Raw genomic sequence first — 26,282 nt, forward strand, 5'->3', positions numbered from 1 at the left:
TTTATCTTTGAAAAAATAGTTTTTATTTTCAGCTTTTATAAAACACCATTTTGAGCTACCATATATATAGTGCCAAATAAAGGTAATATATGTAGAAGTGGTTGGGAATGATCTTCGACAAAATCCTATAGCAACAACCCCACTATATGACTGTAATCTGTATGAGGGACCTAGGTGCCTTCAATTCCAAATTATCCCCCACTAATACAGAAATCACACACCGCATCCCCAGCTCAATAGCAAAATCTTAATTTATGGTTATATTCAATAAGCGCAGTTATACTGAATGGTCTTGATGTATGGAAGGTTATTATGACTAAATTGATTGATGAAATATTGTTTAGCAGCAGAGTAGGTAATGTCATTACTTTTGTACATTATATCTTTGCATCTTAACCCCGCCAACAAAATTGGACAGAGAATTATATAGCAGAAGGTTGTGGATCACTACAGGCGTGCTGAAACACAGGATGCAGCCTTGGGCTGCTTCTTCCGTTGTCGTTTATCCTTTCTTTCCCGATTTTTCTTCTTAGGCCTCTCGGTACACGGTCTAGATTCTGCTGGAAGAGATGTTATAAACTCCTTCAAAAATTCAACCTTGTAGGTGGGTGAAATAATAGCAGTTGTTGCATCTGCATTCCTACTTGGCTCATCATTCAAGATATCATTGAAAGGATCTTGTTTATGTCCTATGTCTAATACAGTGTCTAGAGAGTGGTTATCCAGCATCTCCACTTCTTTCTTGATCAACTGTTCCCCCAAAAATTCTTTGGTGGGAGGTTTAGTTGTTTCTTTTTTGGTTGTCTTCTTCCTTTTTCCTTTGAGGCCCTTTCCTTTCTTATGGTGCCTTCCTTTCTTTTTTGTTTTGTCTTTCTTCGTGGTGGTTTCTACCTTGGTCTGAACTGGTGAGGTGCTTGGACTAACTGCCACCATAATCTTCATAAGATCTTCAGTGGCCTGTATGACTTGTCCTACGGTGGGTGGCTCTGGTGAAAGCTCCACAGGTAGTGGTTGGGTCTGATCTCTGTCCTGTGTCTTTGCAGGCTCATCAATGGTAGGTCCCCCATAATCGTAGAGTCCAGACTCTCTGGGAACAGCAACGGATTCATTTTCGTACTTCTTACACCTGAATACAATATTTGTCAACAAATTAGTGTTACTAATTGGCATTCTACACACCATTATAATGTTTACTTTGCTAGAAGTAATTTTTGTATATATGTGTGTATGTGTATATATATATATATATATATATATATATATATATATATATATATACACACACACAGAGTTATGATGTAATCATTTAAGTATTTACTATGAAACGCTAGCATACTATTTGAAGTCTAGACTGTATATACCTTCCAACATCCCAGTGTATCATATGCGGTGATCACACTGCCAGTGTGAACAACAAGGCTTTTACCCGGCATTTTAATGCTGGGGACTGCAGCGCCAGACCCCATTCTCACTGCTAAGGTAAATTCCCGGGTGAAGCAGTTCTACCCGGTAATTTACCTTAAACACAGGATTTTTTGCTGTATGATAGGGTCAACCCGTGTCTGCATACCCAGGTCTCAAACCTGGGTAAAAAGCAGGGTTGGAGACCCAGGAATTTCGATATGGGTTGACCCGTTCAAACTGAAAAAAAAACCTGTGTTAAAAGACAAATTACCAGGTCGACATGCTAGACCCTGGAATTTGCCTAGCAGAACGGGATATTAGTAAAGTTTTGACTTTCTGTGGCCAATCAGGCCTCATTTCAACCATCCTCTATAAGATTTAAAATAAATTTTCAGTTATTGTAGTCCAATTCAGTAGCTTGATTAGCTTGATTGTGTATTGCCAGACTCTAAATATTGCATAATCCATTTTACAAATAAATGCTAACTTTTTTTTATATCATACACTAACTACAGTCTTATAACCAGTGCCAGATCAATAATAATCATGTCAGCGTTTCTAAACTTCAATCCTCAGTTTACCCTAAAAACACTATTGGTTTCTAGTGAATCAATGCTTTCTGAATTATTCAGGTTCAGGCCACCATTTGCTACCTTTGTTGTGTATAGTTATGGCAAGTACTCGTTAAGGTGTTACCATTCAATTGACCTATGAGAATAAGCCGTTCTGTTACTTACCAGCCATACCAATGCCTTTCCACACACTGCTCCTTATATGTCAAGTCAAAGCATTGCACCTGGATCACATTAAAGAATGCCTGACCCACCACGCGGGATGCTGTGTTATTCACTTTTCTCAAGCACTCCTTAAACCTAGGAACAAAGCAGAATGGCAAAGGGTAACGCAGTAAATCAGGAATTCTGGGAGGTATTTACAAAGACTTCTATAGATATCTAGATAGAAGGGGACAAATATATATACTGTATATTCAGAAAAGAACGCAATCAAAAAGAGCTTTAAAATAAAACGTATTTTATGGAAAGTATCTTTTGGCACAAGACAGGTTCAGGAACTGGGTTCCTGATGATGTCCTATTGTATAAAAGGTTTAGGAACTGTGGGGATTTATAAATCTGCCCCTGAGTTCCTGCTGAAAAATAGCACTGAGTATAAGCATTGCTACTCTGAACAATGCCACAGAAATTCATAGCACCGTACCATGAGAAATGGGAGAATACTGAAAATATGTAGGACATCCAACACCCAGGCCCGGCAACAGGGGGGGGGGGGGGGGGGGTCAAAGGGGACAGCTGACCTGGGCCCCGATGATCAGAGGGGCTCCAAATTTAGCCCCGCTTAGCCGCCGGGCCACTCATGACTGCACCCAGCCGCCCGGCAATCGAATGCTGTGGCGGCTGGCACTTATTCCACCCCCCACCACCACCACCACAACAAGAATTTTCACAGCCGCTGTGATTCGGGAGAGGAGGGGAGGCATCTTACTGCAGTGGAGGAAGCTGCCTGAGGCACGGATGGTCGGGACATACAGCTCCTGCCGCTTACACACACTACACTGACATGAGCTGGTGCTGCTGCAGAAGGCTGGCAGATGCCAATGAGCATTTAAAACCCCATGGCAGCTAGCATGTTATCCCCTGGGCAACAAACATTTAACTCCCCTGGCAACGAGCATGTAATCCTTACGGGCATTGAGCTGGTGATCCCCTTCGGACAACAAACATTCTCCCCATGGCAACAAGTATGTACTCCCCCGTGGCAAGGAGCATGTAACCCCCCTGGCACCCAGCAAGAGACACTCTGGCAATGACCATGTAAACCCTAGTAATGAGCATGCAACACCTGGAAAAGAGCATGTAGGTAAGTGGTGCTTATGTGGCATAATATGTAATGTGTATTATTGCCTGTGGCATAATGTGTAATGGGCATTACGGCATGTGGTATAATATGTCATGTGCATTATGGCGTTTGGCAAAATGTGTAATGGGCAATACAGCAGGTGGCATAATATTTAATGGGCATTATGGCATGTGGCCTAATGTGTAATGGGCATTATTGTGTGTGTGGTATAATATGTAATGGGTACTACGATGTGTGGTATATGTAATGGGCATTATGTTGTGTGGCATAATATGTAATGGGCATTACGGTGTGTGGCATAATATGTAATGGGCATTACGGTGTGTGGCATAATATGTAATGGGCATTTTGGGTTGTGGTATGTGTAGTGGGCCTTTACGCAGTGTGGTATAATGTGTCGTAGCTATCAGTTCAGTAGTGACACTGTCTGCGCTGGGGCAGCCATTATATGGTACTTCTTTCCACCAATACGCATGCAACATAATGAGCATGCAACACCTGGCAAAGAGCATGTAGGTAAGTGGTGCTTATGTGGCATAATATGTCATGGGCATTACGGCATGTGGTATAATATATAATGGGAATTATGGCGTGTGGCCTAATGTGTACTGTGCATTATGGCATGTGGCAAAATATGTAATGGGCAATACAGCATGTTGCACAATATTTAATGGGCATTACGGCATGTGGCCTAATGTGTAGTGGGCATTACGGTGTGTGGTATAATATGCATTGGGCACTACGATGTGTGGTATATGTAATGGGCATTATGGTGTGTGGCATAATATGTCATGGGCATTCCGGTGTGTGGCATAAGGTATAAAGGCATAATGTCTAATGGGCATTTCGGGTTGTAGTATAATGTGTAGTGGGCATTACAGTGTGTCATAATGTGTAGTTGCTATCAGTTCAGAAGTGACACTGTCTGCGCTGAGGGCAGCCATTATATGGTACTTCTTGCCACCAAAACACCCACCATCTATCCCTGCTCCACAAAACTACTAGTTCTTGAGGGGGTTGGGGCCCCAGAAATATCAGTGTAATGAATTGGAAAATATATTTTTGTTGAAGTTGGCCCATGGAGTAATGGTAAACCCAGGTAGTTAAGTAATCCTGCTTTGTAAATTTGATTAGCACTAATAAAGTTCTCTATAGATAGCAACAATGCCACCTGCAGTCTGTAGAAAGGTATTACAGCATGCTACATCAGGTGAACTGTTACAGATAAATCCATGTATTTTTAAATGGAAATAGCGTAGTTGTAACACCTTTTGTTAACTTGCTGTATCTTTATAATGCCATTATGTCAGAAATGAAGTAATGTCATGGTGAGGTGGGATCAGACTTGGCAGTGCTCTAATGCTCAGTTCTACATATAAAATGCCTTCTTTATCAGGATACACATCTAAAGATTTATTTGTCCAATCTGTCTGCTGGGAACATAAATCTGGTCATGAATGGGAGCAAATGACAATCAACCGTTTGCCCCCAAATGCTGTTTATTGAAACAGATTTAGCCAATTTGTCTAAATGACCATTGTCTGTTTTCCAGTGTTTGGGATGTAAACGGCTGATTTTTATATATTCCAATACACTAACAGAGTTTTATTTTCACCAGACAGATTAGACCGATAAAACTTTAGGTGTGTACCCAGCTTTTGTGATCTCCTGATTCCATCTAAGATCTTCCTATACTAGAGGGAAGAAACCCATTGGTGGGAAATATATTTCTGAAAGCAGTACTGTGTACCAAAGTTGCTCATTGCTCCCCTCACTGCCACTGACTTTGCCTCCTTCTTCCTCTCTAAAATTGATATAATCCGACATGATATCTCCTCCCATACCCCCTCTGCTGCCCACCCACCCCAATCATCCTCCCCTCCCAACTACCCCACTCTATCATCCTTCTGCCCTACTACAGCTGAGGAAGTCCGCTCCCTCATCTCATCCTCTCCCCCCTCTACCTGTCCCTTGGACCCTCTCCCCTCCCGTCTCCTCAGTTCCCTCTCCCCCACTGGCTGCTCCCAGCTTGCTCACCTCTTTAACCTATCTCTTTCTACTGGCATCTTTCCCTCACCCTTCAAACATGCTCTGGTCTCTCCTATTCTTAAAAAAACCAAACCTGGACCCTTTATCTCCCACAAGCTACCGCCCTATCTCTCTTCTCCCATTTGCCTCTAAAATACTAGAACGGCTGGTTTACAGGCGTCTCACCAGCTACTTGTCTGACCACTCCATCCTTGATCCCCTTCAATCTGGCTTTCGCCCACTTCATTCCACTGAGACTGCCCTAGTGAAAGTCACCAATGACCTGCTGTCAGCCAAATCCAAGGGTCACTTCTCCCTGCTTATCCTTTTGGACCTATCTGCTGCCTTTGACACTGTGGATCACCTTCTCCTCCTCCACACACTCCAAAACATTGGCCTCTCTGGCACAGTCTTCAACTGGTTTTCCTCTTACCTCTTCAACCGTTCCTTCTCAGTCTCTGCCTCTGGCTCTACCTCACCACCTTCTATCCTTCCTGTCGGGGTCCCTCAGGGTTCCGTCCTTGGCCCCCTTCTGTACTCTCTGTACACCTCCTCTCTGGGTGCACTCATTAACTCCTTTGGCTTCCAATATCACCTCTATGCGGATGACACCCAAATCTACCTCTCCTCTCCTGATCTGTCCCCCACTGTTTTCTCTCAAGTTTCCAACTGCCTCTCTGCCATCTCCACCTGGATGTCTGAGCGATTTCTGAAGCTGAATATGGACAAAACCAAACTCATTATCTTTCCCCCACCCAGAGCTATGCCCCCTACTAATATCTCTATCACTGTTAACAAAACCATAATTTCCCCCGTTCCCCAACTCCGCTGCCTGGGTGTCACTCTTGACTCCTCCCTCTCCTTTGCACCCCACATCCAAGCCCTGGCCCATTCTTGCCGGTTCCAGTTACGCAACATTGCTCGCATCAGGCCCTTTCTCTCACAGAGTGCAACTAAGCTGATCATCCACTCATTGGTCATCTCACGGCTCGATTACTGCAATGTTCTCCTCACCGGCCTCGCTCAATCCCAACTGGCTCCTCTCCAATCTGTCCTCAATGCTGCAGCCAGGCTTATCTTCCTCTCCTGCCGCTCTAATTCTGCCACTCCCCTTCAACAAAATCTGCACTGGCTTCCATTCCCCTACAGAATCCTCTTCAAACACCTCACACTCACATACAGGGCCATCTCTAATTCCATTGCTCCATATATCTCTGGGTGTGGTATGATTCACCGACAGTCGGGATTCCGTCAGTCATTATCCCGACGTCGGGATCCCGACTGCCTGGTCTCAGACAGCGTGGCCAGCGCAACAAAGCCCCTTGTGGGCTCGCTGCGCTCCCCACGAGGGAAAATAGCCGCCGGCCGTCAGTGTTTTAACAGTCGGGATCCCGACGTCGGGTTAATGACTGTCGGGACCCCATCCGGCAGCCATATCTCTAACCTCATCTCCATTCATAAACCCTCCCGCCCTCTACGGTCGGCTGATGACTGTCGTCTCTCCTCCACCCTGATCACTGCTTCCCATGCTAGAGTACAAGACTTTGCCCGTGCTGCACCCCTTCAGTGGAACGCACTCCCTCGCTCCATTAGACTCTCCCCGACCTTGCAAAGCTTCAAACGGGCACTGAAAACTCACCTATTCATCAAAGCATACCCTTCCACTGCATAAACCGGCTGGTTCTCCGACCCCTTGCCTGTTTACATCCTGCTATCTAACCATCACCCACTTGCTTGCACCTCTTGTAATCTGTATGTCTCCCCTTCCTACTAGATTGTAAGCTCCTCCGAGCATTGCCCTCTTCCCTCCTGTTGTCAAAGCCCACTTCTCTTCACATTTCACTCACAGCTCTCCTATACTCCAACACTCAGTGACCATCTTCGTCTGCATACTCATCTCCATCATTGGCCTCAAGCATCTAGTTGTATGTTGATTGAGTCCTCACTACTTATATTTAAGCTGTAATGTGTATTGAACTGTGGCGCTCTTTATTTGTACTGTATTTTTGTTATTTATTCAATGTTATGCCAAGCTTTGTCTCCCTGTATTGTTCCTTTGTACGGTGCTGCGAAACACTTATGGCGCCTTATAAATAAAATTATAATAATTGATACTTTCCAATTTTCTTTAGGCTTATACCCGACAGAGTAGTTCAAGTTTGTATTGTCGCCTCACATTGTCCTTCCAGACAGTCTCTTGTTTTTTTGTTTCAGTGTTTAAACATTCTGTTCCATTGATAAATGGTAGCGAAGGACACAGCAGTAAAACTCTGACCCCTTTCATTATTAAAACAACGACTGAATGTGAAAATATCTTGAAGAGATTCAAGTGTTTGGCTTTCAGTATAGATACAATGTGCTGTGTGCGTATATTTGTAACCTGAATGAGATATTTATATTTACAGTACTTAGAGGACACATTCCGGCCTGTCCTTGAGGTGCATAGGAGATCATAGCCACTTTTACAAATAATTAGATTTTGTGCACAGACTGGGCTATAGCGGAGGCTGGGTTTCATACTATACTTTTAATTAAATGCATTTTTGCACCTTAAAGTTGCACTTTAACAGAGATGTATATTGCAGGTACACTTTGCGCAGTGTGTAATAAAGCTTCAATTACACAAAAGTGTCAAATACCATAAAAACAATGACAATGTTCTCTTATAGCATGCATGCTGATGTACATGATAGGGTATGTCCATGTAGTGTTTTACATCATTGTGGCAACACCCACTCCACTGCAACACAAAGCTGTTATTCTCAGCAGGGGGGGTTGGGAGTTGGATTGACATAGCACAATTCAGGCTGGGATGAGAAGATGATGCCAAGGTCACTGTGGTAGATGACCGTGTATGAGGTAGGAAGAAGGGGAGTTCCTTCCACTGGAAGGTGTCTGGCAGGCTTGGCCTATCTCCACATTACTTCAGTGTCTTCTCATTTCTGTTTGGATCAAGATGACTGATTCCCAGTAGACGTAAAGTCATTTTTTGTGGAAACTTATCAAGAAATTCATCATGGTAGATGCTCAGTGATTCATGTCAGAAAAGACCTTTAGATTTTAATCCACAAAGGTCATAATTTGTAGAGAGGGATAATAGCCCCTGTCAGTCGGGATTCCGATGTCAGTGTAAAGACTGTCTGGAGGTCATCCGGCACCCATTTTCCCACCCTTTTCACATTAGTTTAGATTTTTAGTAATAAATAAATGGATTCAAAGGCTTTAGGACTAGTTTTCGTGATGAATTGCAAATGTTTCAAGATGGACGGAACTCTATGCAGGATGTCCAAACCCTGAGCACTAATGATCAGATAAGGAGGGGATGCTGGCAGAAGACTAGATTTTAGCAGGTAGAACACAGATGCAAGCTGGGAACAGGACTGGAGGGATGCAGCTATGCAAATGATGCAATCCAGGGGTATGGATCATTAGGTCACCACAATGTTGGTCGACACCATTAGGTTGACATGCATTTAGGTCAACATGAGTCTAGGTCGACATGGGTTAGGTCAACAGGGCCATTAGGTTGACAGTCAAAAGGTCGACATGGGGTTTTTCAAATTTTCGACATGGACACTGAAACATAGCACCGCATTCCCTCTGTCGACCAACATGCTGGTGACCCAATGACCATATCCCCAATCCAGGGTCAGGTTTGCTTGAAGAATATATTGATAGGTAATTTTGAGTCAAGGCTGGCAGCAGACAGACAGAAAGGGGAACTTGTTTCCTAGCACGGCGCCCATCGCATCGCACCGAGCCCGAAGCGTGGCGAGCGGACGCGGAATACATGTGAAGTAATGCGCGGCCGCTCGCCACGCTTCCGGCTCGGTGGCTGCGCTCGCCACACTATATAAATTGAATACAATGCCATACGACTGAATATCGTGGGCGCCGTGCTAGGAAACAAGTACCCAGAAAAGTTTAGGCCAGGTATTCTGATACACCTTGTGAAAATGTGAACTGATATGCCTACTTTGTATCTATCAATATCATCTCTTTTTCTTTTTTGTTTCTTTTGCAGTTCTTGATAATAATCCCATTAAGAAGCCTACTGTGGGACATACATTGTTCTAGGGCCATTTCACAATTCTACATTTATTTTGTTGCCCAACAACGTATGCAAGTTATCCTCATTCACCATATGCCCATATACAGGAGAACATGTATTAGGAGACCTTCTTGCCTCCCTACATACTTGAATGAATCTACTTTATGATTTAGATCTAATACAAAGTGAAGGTGGATAATCCATATAGAACATTTAAAAAAAAAAAAAAAAAAAAAACCTTGAATGGGATGGACATGAGTTACTCTATAGTGAGTCTGGGTACTTTACAGTCCGGAAAGCTAATTAAGAGCAGTCTCTTATTTAAGACTAACTGAGCTGTCTAGAGTTGCTGCCTTGATATTAACCCTTTGAGTGCCAAAATCTCTGTGAGAGATGTGCAAAATATCTGCTAAAACTGCCAGCATCGCTCACATTTGTTATATAGATTCAAATATAAAAATGTGTAAAAAAAAAAAATATTTCCTATGTAAGGTAAAAATGACAGGTCATTATGATGAATAAAAATGTTTGCTTGCCAATTTTCACACCTATTTTAACAAATTCCCTTGGCACTAAAAGGGTTAAGAAAGGCTTTACTCTATGACAAGGGTCTGTTACGCCCATAGGAACTTTATTCTTTTAATTTCCCATATGGATTATCAATCATGGGTAATGCCAGGACAAAGAAGGAAAAATAGGATTTTGGGTGCCTACCGGTAAATCCTTTTCTCGTAGTCCATATGGGATACTGGGTTATACTATGGGGATAGAGATCCTCCGCAGGAGAGACAGGCACATTAAAGCTTTCAGTGTGGGTGCACTGGCTCCTCCCCTCTATCTCCCTCCACTAGTCAGTTAATGAAAAACTGTGCCCAAGGAGAGCTATGTGAGGAGGTATGTGAACAATAACGTGGTGAGATTCTCACAGCACACCCAAACCAAAATAACAAACATAAAATAACAAAAGAGGTGAATCATAACAACTTTTGAGTTCACCATAATCATTGAAGAAGGTCAATATATGACAACAAGGCAACAAGCCCTAACCGTGTTAGTAACCGTGTCGTTACAGCAGAAAGCCGCACAGAGGCAGGCTCCCAGTATTCCATATGGACTACGAGAAAAGGATTTACCGGTAGGTACCCAAAATCCTATTTTCTCTACCGTCCAATGGGATACTGGGTTATACTATGGGGAGGTCCCAAAGCCGCCCAAGAAGTCCCAACAGATCTGGTTTAATGGGCCTTCAACGCTGGAGGAAGGGACAACCCAGCCGATGCATAGGACTGTTGTATCGTGCATCGAATCCACCAGGCTATGGTCCTTGTAGATGCAGGAGAGCCCTTCTTCATACAATACAAACAAACTATCCGACTTCCGGATTCTAGCCGTACGTTTAACATACGCCTTGAGGGTATGTACCACATCCAAAGAGAGAGGGATATTAGGATGTACCGTGCTGGAAGGAACCACCAGAGGTTGGTTCAGGTGGAATGCGGACACAACCTTTGGCAGAAACTGCGGCCTTGTCCTGAGCTCTGCCCTATCCTCGTGGAATACCAGGTAAGGGCTTTTACAAGACAATGCCCCAAGCTCAGACACCCGCGTGGCTGAGGCTAAGGCCAGCAGGACAGCAGTCTTCCAAGTAAGATGTTTCAACTCCGATTGTTCCAAAGGAACGAACCAAGAGGACTTAAGGAAGGTGAGGACCACATCCAAGTCCCAAGGCGCGGTGGTTGGTACAAAGGGAGGCTGAATCCTCAGCACCCCTTGCAGGAAGGTGTGGACCTCCGGAAACAGCGCCAGTTTCTTCTGAAAAAATACTGACAGAGCCGAGATCTGTACCTTCAAGGACCCCAACCGGAGGCCCAAGTCCAAACCGGCTTGAAGGAACCTTAACAGATTGTTACGACGAAATACCGCTGGTGGCAAAGCATTTTTCTCACACCAGGCTATGTACTTCTTCCATATCACATGGTAGTGAGAAGCCCTGACTGGCTTCCTGGCACGCGTCATGGTTGTAATTACAGAGGGATGTAGTCCCTTGAGGCCTAATATCTGCCGCTCAACCTCCAGGCCGTTAAACGCTGCCGCGGTAAGTCCTGAAAGACAAACGGTCCCTGGAGGAGAAGATCTTTTCTTAGAGGAAGACGCCATGGGTCTTCTACCTGCATGGCCTGAATGTCCCCGTACCAGGCCTTTCGAGGCCAGTCTGGAGCCACTAGAATGGCTTCTACTCTCTGGTGTCGAATCCTCTTTAGCACCCGTGCCAGCAACGGGAGCGGTGGGAACAGGTACACCAGCTGAAAATCCCACGTCCAAGTCAGGGCATCTACTGCTGTCGCCCCTGGATCCCTGGTCCGGGCACAGTACCTGTCCAGCTTGTGGTTCAACCGTGAGGCCATAAGGTCGATCTGAGGGAGCCCCCAAAGATCTACCAGGTCCTGGAACACCTGAGGGTGAAGTCCTCACTCCCCGGGGTGAAGATCGTGACGACTGAGGAAATCCACCTCCCAGTTGTCGACTCCTTGTATAAAGATGGCCGACAGGGCTTTTACATGGCGTTCCGCCCAGGAGAATATCCTGGTGGTTTCCCTCATACAGGGCATACTCCTTGTCCCTCCTTGGCGGTTGATGTAGGCAACCGTAGTTGCATTGACCGACTGGACTTGTACCGCCCTGCCCTGCAGCATAGGCTCTGCCTGTAATAGGGCATAGTGAACAGCCCTCAGTTCGAGGTTGTTTATATGCAGCATGGATTCCATCGGAGACCAACGGCCTTGCAGGCGGACTCCCTGTATCACGGCTCCCCAGCCTCTGAGACTGGCATCCGTGGTAATCAGAAGCCAGTCCTGTATCTGGAAGCAGCGACCCGCCAATAGATTTGGCAAATCTAGCCACCACTGCAGGGAGAGTTTGGTCTGCGCAGACAGGCAAATCCTCCTGTGCATTTGGCGGGGGGGATCCTGACCATTTTGTGAGGATATCCAGCTGAAAAGTCCTGGAGTGGAACCTGGCATACTGGATGGCTTCGAATGAAGCAACCATCTTCCCCAAGAGCCTCAGGCAGAGGTGCACCGAGACCCAAGGATTTGATAGGACCTCTCTTACCAATTCCTGTAAAGCTGCAGCCTTTTCGGCCGGCAGGAACACCTTCTGCTCCATCGTGTCCAGAGTCATACCTAGGAACACCATTCTCCGGCTCGGGAGCAACGAGGATTTTGGTATGTTTAAAATCCACCCGTGGTCTCTCAGCACCTGCATAGTCAGATTTAACGCACTTCTCAGGGCCTCCTCCGATCCTGCCTTGATCAGCAGATCGTCCAGGTAGGGTATGACATTCACCCGCTGGAGCCTGAGAAGGACCATCATTTCTGCCATTAGCTTGGTAAAGACGCGTGGGGCAGTTGACAGCCCGAAGGGTAGCGCCTGAAACTGGTAATGGCTGTTTCCCACCGCAAATCTTAGAAAGACTTGATGGGGAGGCCAAATTGGGACGTGTAAATAGGCGTCCTTGATGTCTATAGAGGCCAGAAATTCCCCTTTTTCCAGGGAGGCAATCACCGACCTGAGCGACTCCATTTTGAATTTGAACACCTGCAGAAAGGGGTTCAGCGACTTCAGATTCAAAATGGGCCTTACTGAACCGTCCGGTTTGGGGACAAGGAACAGGTTTGAATAGTAACCCTGGCCTTGCTCCTGTATTGGTACAGGTAGGATTACTTTGGACAGGAGGAGCTTGTGAATTGCTCCCTGAAGGAGCAACTGATCCTCCACTGAGGCTGGGAGGGCCGACTTGAAGTAGCGTCGAGGAGGGGGCCTGGCAAACTCCAGCCTGTAACCTAGCGAAATAAGACTCCTGGCCCAGGAATCTAGGCATGAGGCGTCCCACACCTTGCTGAGGTGTAACAGCCGGGCTCCCACCTCGAGACAGTCTCGTGGTGGGTGCACCCCATCATGCTGCCGGCTTGGAAGCGGCAGGGGCGGTGGAACGGTCCTGATGACCTGAGGGGTTTGGCTTCCTGAATTTTCCTCTAGTGCCTCTGCTAGCATTAGAGGCGCCTCTGGCCTTAGGGCGGAACTTGGACCCACGAAAGGACTGCTGGGAGGGACCAGTGAAAGGGCGTTTTGCTGGAGTGGGTGCTGATGGGAGGAACGTGGATTTCCCTGCAGTAGCCTTAGAAATCCAGTCGTCCAGCTCACTACCAAAGAGCCTCTCCCCTATGAAAGGTATGCTTTCCACACTCTTCTTGGAATCCACATCAGCCACCCACTGGCGCAACCACAGAGCCCGCCTAGCCGACACGGCCATTGCAGAATTTTGCGCGTTTATAGCGCCCAATTCCTTTTGTGCCTCACAAAGCACCCGTGTCGTGTCCTGAATGTGATGCAGATTTTCACCTATCTGAGCCACGGACATGTCCCCCAACAAACCCTCTTGGATCTGCGTGGACCAAGTATAAATGGCCTTAGCCATTCAGCAACTGGCCAATACCGGGCGTTGTGAAGCCCCACTGGCCGTGAACATAGACTTAAGTGTTGCTTCAAGTCTCCTATCTGCACCATCCTTGAGTGTAGACACCCCAGGAACTGGTAACAGCACCTTCTTTGAAAGGCGGGAAACAGAAGAATCCACCGCTGGCGGTTCCTCCCACTTCTTCCTACCAACAGGATCAAAGGGATACGCATTTGTGAACCTCTTTGAAAGCTGGAACCTCTTTTCAGGGTTCTGCCAAGCACCTTTAAAAGCACTTTCTAATTCAGCCTGTTCTGGGAAATACACCGGCTGTTTTCTCTGGGTCATGAAAAAGGAATCTCCCTCAGAGGGTTCCTCCATAGGAAGCTCTAACACTTCCCTAATGGCCTTAATTAAAGCTTCAGAACCATGAACCAAAGACTGCTCCTGAACAGTATCCTGTTCATTTGCCCCATCTCCCACTTCAAGGATGTCATAATCATCATCATCAGAGTCAGGAGCCATTGCAGTAGCAGGCCGCTTTGGAGGCTGAGCAGGGGGAGGGGTGAGAATATCAACCCTGGCGGACAACATGGCTAATTCCCTTTGCACCCTCTGCGTCTGCTGCGTATTTGCAGAGAGCTGGGAAGCAACAGAGTCCATCAGCGTTTTTATGCTGCTGGCCCAGGCAGGCTCTTGACTATCAGCCTGTGACCCATCCACAAGTTGTGGGGGCACCCCACTGACCTGAGTGGTCACACCACTGGGTTGTGGCATCATACACGGCTCACAGGTAACCTGTGACTGTGAAGCTGGAATGAACTTTGTGCTGCACACCATGCATGTTAACTTTTTCATCATGATGAAGCAACAGGACACCCCCAGCAGCGCACACACACACACACACACAACCCCCACACTTGATGTACTGTAACTCTACACAGTATAAGTGTAATACACCTCTGTATTAGAGACTATGGTGTGTGAACAAGTGGTTAACTAGCCAGTGGGGTAGACTCAGAGCAATGTGAGGAGACCAGTACACCCTAAACCTTAACTCACAGATTTGAGTGAGCTAGTAACGCACAAAACACACAGTGATATGTCATACACAGTGTAAATAACACAGCTAAGCAACACTGCTGCGCTGTTATAACTTGCTGTCTCTGTCGCTGCTGCAAAGGATCAAATCCACCACGCTGCTGAGGAGCTGTAATGGCGACCTCTGGATGCGTGAAGAAGCAGGAAGCAGAGACAGAGTGCGCCCAGCAGAGCCTGGTCCCGCTCTGAGCGAAGCCCCGCCCCCTTTACACGGAGCTGGCGCTTCCAGTATATTTAAACTGGCATAAGAAGCGCTTTTCACATAAAATGCTTAAAAAACGCCCTGGGCATCCCTGGTGGTCCAGCAGCATCACCCTATGCCAGTGTGATGAGGGGGGGGTCGCGCGGTCCCTGCGAGAGGGCCGCCGCCATCTTGCCGCACGGAATGGTTTGGGGTGTCCCCTTGTGGGACCCCCAACCTGTACTCACCACAGACGTCTTCGGACCAGTCAGGGGGTGTGCGGCAGCTGGGGGGCCTGCTCGCTACAGCGCAATGCTGTGCGGTGACAGGCCCCACTCAGGACAGATTATCCTGCAGCAGGGTCAGCTCTGCACCTTAAGAGGTCGGGGACTGACCCTACCCCTGACACCCTCGAAGTAGGACAGCTGCCTGGTCAAAGTAGCGCCCCAAAATAATAAACTAAATAAAATTTGAAGAAAAAGTCTGGATCATCCAGAAAGCACTGCCTCTCCTGAGGCACATTTTTCTAAACTGACTAGTGGAGGGAGATAGAGGGGAGGAGCCAGTGCACCCACACTGAAAGCTTTAGGGCGGGATTCTCTAAAATCCGCAGCCCTCTTCGCCGGCCACCAAATTTCTAATGACCACATATTCTCTAAAATATGCGGTCATTAATGCAAGGGACAGCTCTTGCGGTAAGAGCTGTCCCTTGCGATGCGGCGCCGTTGCTGGACTTCCGGGTCTATGACCCGGGAGTCCATCTGCGCATGCGCAGACTGACGCGCCGGCCGCAGGGCATGCTGGGAGGGATCCGTGATGGATCCCTCACACACCGCTGCGGTAAGAAGCCCATAGGCTTCTGCAGGGAACCGCCAGCTTTTGCTGGCGATTCCCTCCGCAGCGGTGACACTGCGGAGGGAGGTTAGAGAATACAGAAATGCGGTAAAAACCCCGATAACGGGGTTTTTACCGCATTTCTGTAATAGAGATTCTCGCCCAGAATGTGCCTGTCTCTCCTGCGGAGGATCTCTATCCCCATAGTATAACCCAGTATCCCATTGGACGGTAGAGAAAAAAAAATGGGGAGATTTGGAGATTGATAACTAGGAGCCACTGGTTTCATCTCTGATAGTGTCAGGACAATCTCCATTTGTATAACTCACTTCCTGTGGTGGAATATTAAGTAAAGCCTAGGTGCTCTCACTGTGAGGTAGATGTATGAAGCAGTGATAAGGGAGGAGAAGTGACCCATGGCAACCAATCAGCACTGAAGTAACATCTATAATTTGCATTATATAAAATTATACAGAGCAGCTGATTGGTTGTCATGGTTCCAATAGACTGTGTGTGTTTGTATAGGATAGACAACGTGCGCAAGTAGCAGCCAGGACAATCCGTAACCACAGAAATAAGGCTCTCCTCAAAAACCTTCACCAAAATCACCAAAACACAAATATAGTTACAGACTTATCCAGGAATCCTTTCTCTCCTTTGGTATAGGAAGTGACAGTGTGCAGCAGAATAAGGATAAGTCTGTAACTATATTTGTGTTTTGGTGATTTTGGTTGTCATGGTTGTCCACTTCTCCTCTGGCTCACTTTTTCTCCCTTATCACCGATTCATACAGCTACTTCTGTATCACAGATCTGTTTATATTATACTTAAAAAACGACAAAGGTATATTCTCTGAGGGTATGATATATACATCCCAGCCTGTCACAGAAGAGTGCTTACTTTTTGTCACATTCGCAGTGACTGATGGTATGCCAGCGGAAGTTCCTGTAGCCATAGCTGTAGGTAAAAGGATGTATGACATGTTCACACTGGTCATGTGTCCTGCAGCACATGTCAGTTTCTCTGTGTTCACCTATAACAGAGACAAAGAAAGGTCTGACAGATGCCACTACTAAGCCATGATTACTGTACAGTGAAAGAGGTTTAACACTAAGCATAACTACATTGAAGGGATAAATGGATGTTTATTGGTGGATTTATTGATTATTCCTCCCAACTATAGAATCAAGGGGAGGGGAAGCAACATCAAGATCACCACCGCTCCTGTTAAAATGGCTTTCATCAAATGAATACATATTAGTATAATACAGCTATGCAAATATGTTTTGTTTCGTAGTTCTTATTGTAGATTCAAAACCATTACCATATACCATTTTTACTCATATAAACATTAGAAGGTGCCAGGAACACAAATGATGAATATGGCAGTTTGTCATTGAAAGTTCTAGGATAAGGGTGTTCCACATGCTTCCCTCACGCTAATTTGGAACTACATGCTATTAGGGCATGCTGGGATGTATAGTTCCATGGCTGCTGGTTGTATGTTGAATACCATGTTCTAGGATGGGGAGTTCCCCTCTCTTATGTTCTTCACTGAACATCCTATAACACAGGAATTGGACAGCAAATGATTGGAAACAGATTAAGACAGGCATGTCCAAACTATGGCCCTCCAGCTGTACAAGTCCCATCATGCCTTGCCACTGTTTTGCTATTAGGGAATGCTAAAACTATGGCAAAGCATGCTGGGATGTGTAGTTTCACAACAGCTGGAGGGCCACAGTTTGGACCTGCCTGGATTAAGTGGTCTGACAAATCACATTTTTAAGTACACGATGCAGATTGTACGGTAAGATATGGAGACAGCATGAAAGCATGGATCCTTCTTCCAGTGTCACTTTTTGGCTACCTTCTAACCTTCAGGAACAAGAAAATGCCTGTAATTACACTTGTCCTAATATTCCCCATGAAACATACCACATATGCATGTTATTAGGCATATTAAGTGCTTTCGGTGACTCCCGTGCATTTTCCACTTGTTTTCTGGGAACATGAAGTCACAGGGGGCAAAAGCTGGACTGTACAGATTATGAACTTGCTCCTGTATGCTTTCATGGACCTGTTAATCCATCACTTTTCTGGACTTGTGGGCACGTGCATTGTTGTGATGCAGAAGGACACAATGACCACAAGTTCTTGGACGGCGCCTGCAAATGGCTTCCAGCACTTGCAGCAAACATTTGTTAGAACACCAGTCCCAAGTGATGGTGTGCTGCTGCACAAGCGGTGCAGTAGTTACATGACCCGTCTTGGCCACAAAAAAAAGCCACATCTGCTTCAGCTTCAGCATGCTGCACTTACATTGGAACTACTGTGATGATGCCCCTCCAACCTGGTTCCACTGGGCCAACTGTTCTCCGGTCTTAAGTGTCAAAACTGTAGCTTCATTGCCATTGATGATCTCCTAGACAGAGTTTGAGTGACTGCCGTCAACCTTGGCTACTATGTTGCGGCATTAAGTGACCCCAGACTCCTTTTACTCTCAAGTCAGCTGATGGGCACTCAACATGAGGAACGCTTGTCCATGCCAAGGTTTTTGTGGAGTATCAATCAATTGAATCACTCCAGAAATGCCTATCTTCTTTTCTAACTGGACCATGGTCACAGTGGCATCCATGTCAACTATGTCCTGCATGGTAGCAACATTGTCCTTGGTGATGGCAGACAGGTATCCAGGGACCATCTTTTTCACCAAAATTCAGCAAAGTACAGTGAATCAGGATGGTACTTCCTTCCCAAAAGCAGCTCACTGTCGGTCAAAACTCGACTGATATCGCAGACCACTGTTGTAGTCGTAAAAGTTCTTGGCTTTCTAGTGACCTCTGCTGAGCTCCTTAATGAATTTGTGAAGGCAGTAAACATGCTGAAGTCTTCAGTGTGCTGTGAAGCTTACTGTATATACAGTTCTCTACCTTGACATTTCACAAGAACATTAGTCAGAGATTGCAGTTTTCATCCAGATAGTAGGATTGTGTCTACTCTACCTAGGGATGTATTGCACATCAGAAAACTTGTAAATTGTGACCAATCAGGACAGCCCAGTGACCAGTTTTAAAAAGAAAGGTAATTGTTATAAATTGTAATGAAATGTTTTATTGCATGTGTACAGTCTAAATTAAAAAACTGTTCTTTATAAATGCTATAATCATATACATATATATATATATATATATATATATATATATATATAATGTCCGTGAGTCTCTGACATACTGCCATCTGCTGGCAGAGAGTGAAACTAGATCTCTTTCTCACACATGCACAAACACAGAAGGTACAGTAGTAGCAGCCTATCTTTCGAAGCTTTTGCTTCGAGTGGGCTTACTACTATTTGTGTTGCATAAACTTTGTGGCTAGTTGTAAAAGGTAGCCTGGAAAGCACTGACTTGGTGCAGAAATCAAGCAATCTTGTATAGAGGGCCCAATTCAGACTTGGTTGCTAATTTAAGAATTATGCGCAGGCCTAATGTACCCATAGCGAAAGAAAATGCATATGGATCGCTATTCACTGTGAATTAATGTGTATGGCTAGCATAGAATTCACAGCCTAATAAAAAAAAATGTGATTCTTTTTCCACTGGTAACCAGTCATTGCAAGCTAGGGGTAGCTAGTGGCTGCAATGAATACTGGTATATCTGGCCTGGAGCTGATGTCACACACCCTCCCCTAACAGGCCTGCATTTTCCCTGACACTCCAGGCATTTTTTTTTGGGGGGGGGGGGGGGGGGGGGCACCTAGCTTTTTCCTTACCACTCCCATTAAATTCTCAGTTACCACCCCCATACCCATAATTCATATCAATTACCTTGCGAACGGTTAGCAAAGGAAAAAGGTAGCAGGATTTCATTGCATGGTGGACTTGCACATGCGTACCATGGGCCAAACACATGCGCAGTGGATCATTAAGCGGTCGCTGTGCAAATATGCACAGCAGTAATCAGGTCCTAATTAGTCCCAAAGGCCTTAATTCAGACCTGACCTCTAATTAAAGAAGTCTCAAATCGAGCGGTTATCGAGCGACAGCGCATGCATACCGCCTGAATCGCACATGTGCAAGGGGGATTAGCAACTGAAAATGCCTATGGGTCCTAAATGCAATGTGGCCGGACTTTTGGGCCAGATACACTAAGCTTCAAAAGTGAAAAAATGGACAGTGATAAACCACCAACCAATCAGCTCCTGTCTGATATTTTTCAAACACAGTTTGAAACATGGCAGGTAGGAGCTGATTGGCTGAATAAAAACAAGCATGCCCAGGCGTTTATAAGGAGGGTCTGTGACATCAGCGATGACCACTTCCACCACGTCTCAGTAATGAATTAGTGGAAGCCTCAGAGTTACTCACGTTTGCACAGATGGCAAAAACTATTTGATTCTTCAGGAATTGCATATGGATTTGCGAGAGGATAGCAATTAGCGAGCCATGTGCAATTCTCTCACAATTTAACAAGGGGCATTTTTTCTTTCTGTCTGAGTGGCATCTTTTTCCCCGCAGTCCAATGCCAATTTTCACATTACCGATCAGGTATGAATCAGTATTGGCTTTAATGGAAGTGCACTGCAAATGCAACATGTTTCACATATATGGAAAATCCGATCTTCCTCAGTATGTAGCGCACAAATACCGGGAAGCTTTATTTTTAAACTGCTATTTGAGGGTTAGCTAGTAGATCGCTGTGTCCACAGGTTTTATATTTGTCCTTCTACTTCCCCCCATTCAGTGCAGTATGGTTCTAACAATTTGGTAAATTGTAACTTCCAGCCTTATATACTTCTAAGTTTAAGGGTGCCCATACACTAGGGCAATATACATGCGACATGGTCACTTTTTATGTGATTGCAGTGATCAATTGCATAAACAGCATCCAAATCAGATGTATTTGACAGCAGGTCCTGTGCGTCGCATCAGAGCCTGCGAGACACCCCAGCTGCTGGAGAGACGCGTAGGCTTGGCTGGGATTGCATGCGATATATTGTATGCAAAGGACCAAGGAGGCTAAAGGGGGAGAAGTCACACACGTGTATGGCCAGCTTAAAGGCCCATACACACTGGGCGACCTTGAGCTGAAAGCCGCTCAAAACTGCCTGTTTGAGTGGCTTTCAGCTCAAAGCCGCCCAGTGTGTATGCCCCAGCGATGAGCGCTGCTGCGCGCTCCCACATCATTGCTGGGAATACCAGCAGATGAGCGGCGTTGAGGATGGCTTTACATAGTGCTCCGCTATGCAACGCCGTCCTCCCCCCTCCGTCGGCGCCGGGCAGGGGGGAAGCCGCTCAGTGTGTCTGCACTGAGCCGCTTTCCCCGCAGCAGTGATTGACATCATCGCTGTCCATACACGCTGGCATAGTCGCCCAGTGTGTATGGACCTTTAGGGGTATATTTAATAATACGTGCAGCCAGCTGCAGTTATACGATTCCTTATCCCCCAATTCATAGCTATAAGGAATTCTTATTCACCTACATTATTATTACTGCGTCACTGAGACAAAGGCTCTGTTAGAATCCCGTTCTGGCAAACAGTAGAAGTAAAGTGATCATCTACTTTCTATTTTGGCTAGTTGTTGCACTACTGCACCAACAATGAATTCTACAAATGTAAAGCTGGCCATACACTTATGCGACTTCTCAGAGGGAAACGTCACATAAGATTTCCCCTGAACTACCCGGGAACTTCTCAAACAGCAGGATCGCATGCGATATATGGCATCTGATATATCATATGTGATCCCATTCACCGCTGAGTGCAGAGCGCCTGATCTCTGACTCTGATCCGATGCACACGGAACCGTGCATCATATCAGAATCAGAGACAAGACACCTACAATCTGCTACTACTCCTTAGCTGCCTGGTACAAACTCAGGAATGTGGAGCCCCTACATACTGTATCTTATGGTGCCCGTACACGGTGTGTATACTCATGCGATGTGATGCATGTTCCAGCGCCAAATACCAAGGTGTTTCTGGGATGGGTGACCCTCAGGGGTCTCTGCCATCAGCGATAACTACTTCTAGCCTGGTTCTTTAGCAGATTAGTGGAAGCCCTAGACTTACTCAAATGGAAAACATGTTTGATGGTTTGGTTTTTGCAAATGGTTCTGTAAATGCATCACTATTGGTGATGCATTTCTAATTTTGCAAGGGCTTATTCTTTCTACTTGGGCAGCGACTTTTTGATCACAGGCAACTGTTTTTACTCTAACTAGTGATCCATTCTGAATTAGGCCCATATTTGAAAATGTCACATGGGCATAATTTAACAAAAATATCCATTATCATGCTTGTATAGTGTAATTTACTGATGTAAGCAGTGACATAAAGGTATAGTAAGTTCCATTGCAATTTTTATTGCATGAGACTGAAATAACATGGTATCACAATTGTTAGCTTGGATGTCTCACAGCACCCGGGCCTTATCTTTTGCAGAGTTTGTATATCATACTTACCAACTCTCCCGGGGCTAGATGAACTTAGCTTCAAAAGGGGATAAAATGGAGAGTGATAAACTACCAGCCAATCAGGGGTGCCAGTCGGGATCCCGACAGGCATTTACCCGACGTCGGGATCCCGACTGTCAAAACACCGACAGCCGGGTTCCCGACGGCCACCTGCTATTTTCCCTCGTGTGGGTCCACGACCCCCATAGAGGGAGAATAGAATAGGTGGCGCAGCAAGCCCGCAAGGGGCTTTGTTGCGCTCACCATGCTGTCTGAGTCCGGCCAGTTGGGATCCCGACTGTCAGACCCCTATACCACACCCCCAATCAGCTCCTAACTCCCATGGTACAGGCTGGGTTTGAAAAATTAAAGGTGCGGGTTGGCTGGTCATTTATCACTCTCCAATTTTATCACTTTTGAAAGCTTAGTACATCTGGCACTCAAAAAAGGTCGGGAAGTTGCCAAAAATCGTGTGGCAATCCTGGCCAATTTTATACATTTCCCCAATATGTAACAACTCTGTGATGATCACATCACAGCTGTTTAATCTTTGCACTAGGCTATTTTTGTCAAGTCCCCCCATCCTGCGCCCTCCTCTTCAAATGTCAGCATGCCAAGCACTGAGCGCACACACACACACACACACACACACGCACAGTGACTGTTGGCTCGCATAGAGTTTTGAACATAGAGTCATGTAGTGAGAACAGGTAAGTAGACCGCTATCTATTGCAGCAGGGAAGCACGGAGGTGCATTATGCCAATCTCTCTAGTCCAGCACCATTGTACTAACAGTGTATCTTCCAAAATAAACCGTTTTAAGTAGTTTTAGAAAACTTTGCTTGGAAATCACAAGGAACAAGAGCTCTTGGGGCATCTTAAAAATTCCTAAGCAGTTTGATATATTGTATGCTAAAGAAAGCTGGCTGCAGTATTAGTCACTGGATTACAGACAATCTGAAGTGCAAGAGAAATATTTACTGTACTACAGGTGTCTCAACTCTGATACGCTCCTGTCACTTTTACAGTTATATTTGTTAATGTTATTAGGTTATTTAATATAAGCCAACTTGTATTTTAGACTTTGTGGTCCATTATATGCTTAAGCTCCTAAAAAATGTCTCTGATTGTATGCATTCCAGAGTCTGTGTGCCCTACACACAATAACACAGAGGCTGAAACAGGGAGAAAAAATACTACTAGGGAACGACTCATTGTATTGGCTGAAAGGCTGCTCTTTGCTCATTCACTGTTCCCAGCCAGTAGCTGCTGCATTCAGTGTGGTGGTATATGATATCTCTGGTAACTGACAGCCTTGAACCCCCACCTCCTCCTCCCCAGCTGATAATGTTCAAGGGGCTGCTTTGCATAATAACCCTTTAATAGAAAAAAAAATGATTATGTCTTACTGTAAAGGATGGCTATATTGTACATTTACAGTATTAAGCTATTGTGAAATATTGTTCTGGTAAAATCATGCTGGCATCTCATCATTGCGCAATTTATTTATTATTGGCATTGCCAGTAAACAATGTAGCGACTTCCATAAATTAATATTATTTTTATATTATTAAGGGGGAAATCCTATTAGCGGTTGTAAAATTGTAAAAATGCCTATTTTTTTCCCCAAGCTATTTTAGCGCAGCTATTTTATTATTCACATGCAATGATTATTTGTAGGGTTTATCACAAATTCTCCTCACCTACTCTGAGCAGGTGAAAAGCTGGGGAGAATCCTGATTTTGAGGTAAAAATGCCAGGATGTTCAGAACTCCTTTGCCCCCCCCCCCCCCCTTTAATGATTAATTAGCTAATAGTGATATGCCAGTTTGCTCAGTGAAGAAGTGCAAAGAGATGGAAAAGGGGGGGGGGGGGGTACAAGGGGGTTTATTTGGGTGCTGTTGTTTTTAGGCTTGCAGGTGGGAGTAATCATTGTTTTTCCAATGTTTTTGAAAGTGCCTTTAATTAATCCAAATATATACTTATACCCATTTTCCTGTACCCCAAATTTTATGAAAGCATTTTTTTACACAGAAAAGGTTGCATTTTTATATTTTTTTGCCAGTGTTTTCAACAACTACTTATTGCAGCCATTTAACACATTTTCAATTCCCAAAGTATGCCCCCTAATATACTTCTATACTGTTATTCTATGTTATTTTGCCATTTCTGTGGGTACAGGCTGATCTTTCCATTGTCACCTGTTTTCGCCATTTTCAAATAGGGAGTGCGCACACTGCCTATAAGCAGATTTTGCAGGGTGATAAGTTAGATAGGATTACCCATGATCGCGGATCGCCTTATTGGTGCTAACAGAACATCCTCATAAATAGCTGAGCAGAGAAAAATGTACATTGTATTTATATGCAAATAGGTTAAATGATCTTTTTGAAGGGAATCAACAATAAAAGAAATAAAGTGAATTTTAGGGTTCTCTTAAATTTGGGCAAAACGTATATTTCTTACTCTGCATAGAGTGAGAGAATATATGTAATTTAATAATGCAAATAATATATTGAATGCACCAAATATATCAGAAGTCACCCAGCAGTTCTCTGATTATAGTCCAAGAGCAATGACAGAAACCTTGTGCTAAGGTTTAGAAGGAGTCATGGGATGCTTAGCAACAGATTCCATTGTATAGTATTTTGGAATATGTACTGTAGGTCCCCAACCTCAGTCCACAGGGACCCACAACCGTTCACATTTTCCAGGTTACCCTGCAGGTGCACAGGTGCACTCATTACTCACTGACACACTTTAAAAGATCCACAGGTGGAGCGAATTCCTTCACTTGTGATTCTTTGTGGAGCCCTGGAAAACATGAACTGTTGGGGGTCTGAGGTTTAGAAACACTGCTGTAGGTGATATATAATGATTCATGGTTGCCTTTATGTCAATGCCTGATAAACCTAACCTTACTGAGGGTTTAACATTGAACAGATCAGGAAAACTCTCTCTTTAATGAAGCATCCAAAACACATCATTATAGAAAACTCTCATCCCAGGAACGCACAGCAGTCACACTAGCAGGCTACGAATCCTTTCTTCCAGTTATGTAATAAAGCAGGAGCCGCTGTGCTGTTGCTGTCTATAGGCAAGCTTTGTGGGCACTTTCCTCTTACCTAGGTCAGTTTCATTCTCTGCGTTGTTCCCAGCTCCGCACCAGAGGGTCCCCGGGTAGGTGAACCCCCTCTTGACTCTGTTGTGTCGGTTTGTGGGGTCTACGCTCTTCCTCAGTGGCTCTACACTCAGGAGCAGGACACAAGCCATTTTGGCTTCAGCAAAGCGTCCATAGCCGCTGCTCCACACAGCATCCTGCCTGTCCCTCAGGCACCGGGACAGAAAGGACTGCACTGCCTCCTTATCCACCTCTATAGAGCAGGATACTAGCTGCCTCCTGCTGTCCCAAGTGGAAAGCACCATCTCCTCTCCGTCTGTCACCTGGTACTGGATGTGGGGCTCCTGGAAGTAGAGCAGTGCACAGCCTTGACCTCCCTGGCTGCTCTGGGCACCGGGGCGCCCCAGCACGCCACTCATTAGGCCACTTAGTAGCACAGTCAGGATTTCCCACATGTCTAGGCTCAGTTCAGCACCAAGGCTGGGAGACAGCAGCCAGGCTGGGAGAGAGCTGCATTTATAAGGGGCTTTGCATAGTGGCCTGATATTGACACAAATGACATTTAGGAGGAGGGACTTAAAGCCTACATTAAACTCTCACAGAAACGTCTCCTGTAGTTCTGGTCCAGTAGTGTCTGCCTCTCCGTCATTATACCATTCCGCATAGGGTTTACAGAGTGGATTAGGTTATTATCACTTCACTACATCAGAGATACTAGGTAAGGCATTCTAGGTAAGAGGAAACCACTTGTGTCTCATTAAAGGGGTGTCCCA

General features: G+C 45.4%; 1 protein-coding gene across 1 annotated transcript; it reads right to left on the minus strand.

The window, feature by feature from the left end:
- On the minus strand, positions 1-26,080 carry PROCA1 (protein interacting with cyclin A1). The gene is made up of 4 exons (XM_083172367.1): positions 25,514-26,080; positions 16,833-16,965; positions 2,142-2,276; positions 1-1,126 (listed from the first exon to the last, which is right to left on the minus strand). Exons 1-4 carry the CDS (start codon positions 25,962-25,964, stop codon positions 448-450), a joined length of 1,398 nt encoding a protein of 465 aa, XP_083028493.1. The 5' UTR covers positions 25,965-26,080; the 3' UTR covers positions 1-447.
- Positions 26,081-26,282: the final 202 nt, after the last annotated feature.

This window comes from Crinia signifera, chromosome 2 (genome assembly GCF_055691185.1).
Source record: "Crinia signifera chromosome 2, ASM5569118v1, whole genome shotgun sequence".
NCBI lineage: Eukaryota > Metazoa > Chordata > Amphibia > Anura > Myobatrachidae > Crinia > Crinia signifera.

Bases quoted from the DNA above. Each gene is read 5' to 3' on its own strand.
- PROCA1 (XM_083172367.1), bottom strand. From the start codon at position 25,964: ATGTGGGAAATCCTGACTGTGCTACTAAGTGGCCTAATGAGTGGCGTG. The intron at 16,966-25,513 runs GTAAGAGGAAAG...TCTCTGTTATAG, and splicing joins AGAGAATGAAACTGACCTAG to GTGAACACAGAGAAACTGAC. The intron at 1,127-2,141 runs GTAAGTAACAGA...TATTGTATTCAG, and splicing joins GAAAGGCATTGGTATGGCTG to GTGTAAGAAGTACGAAAATG.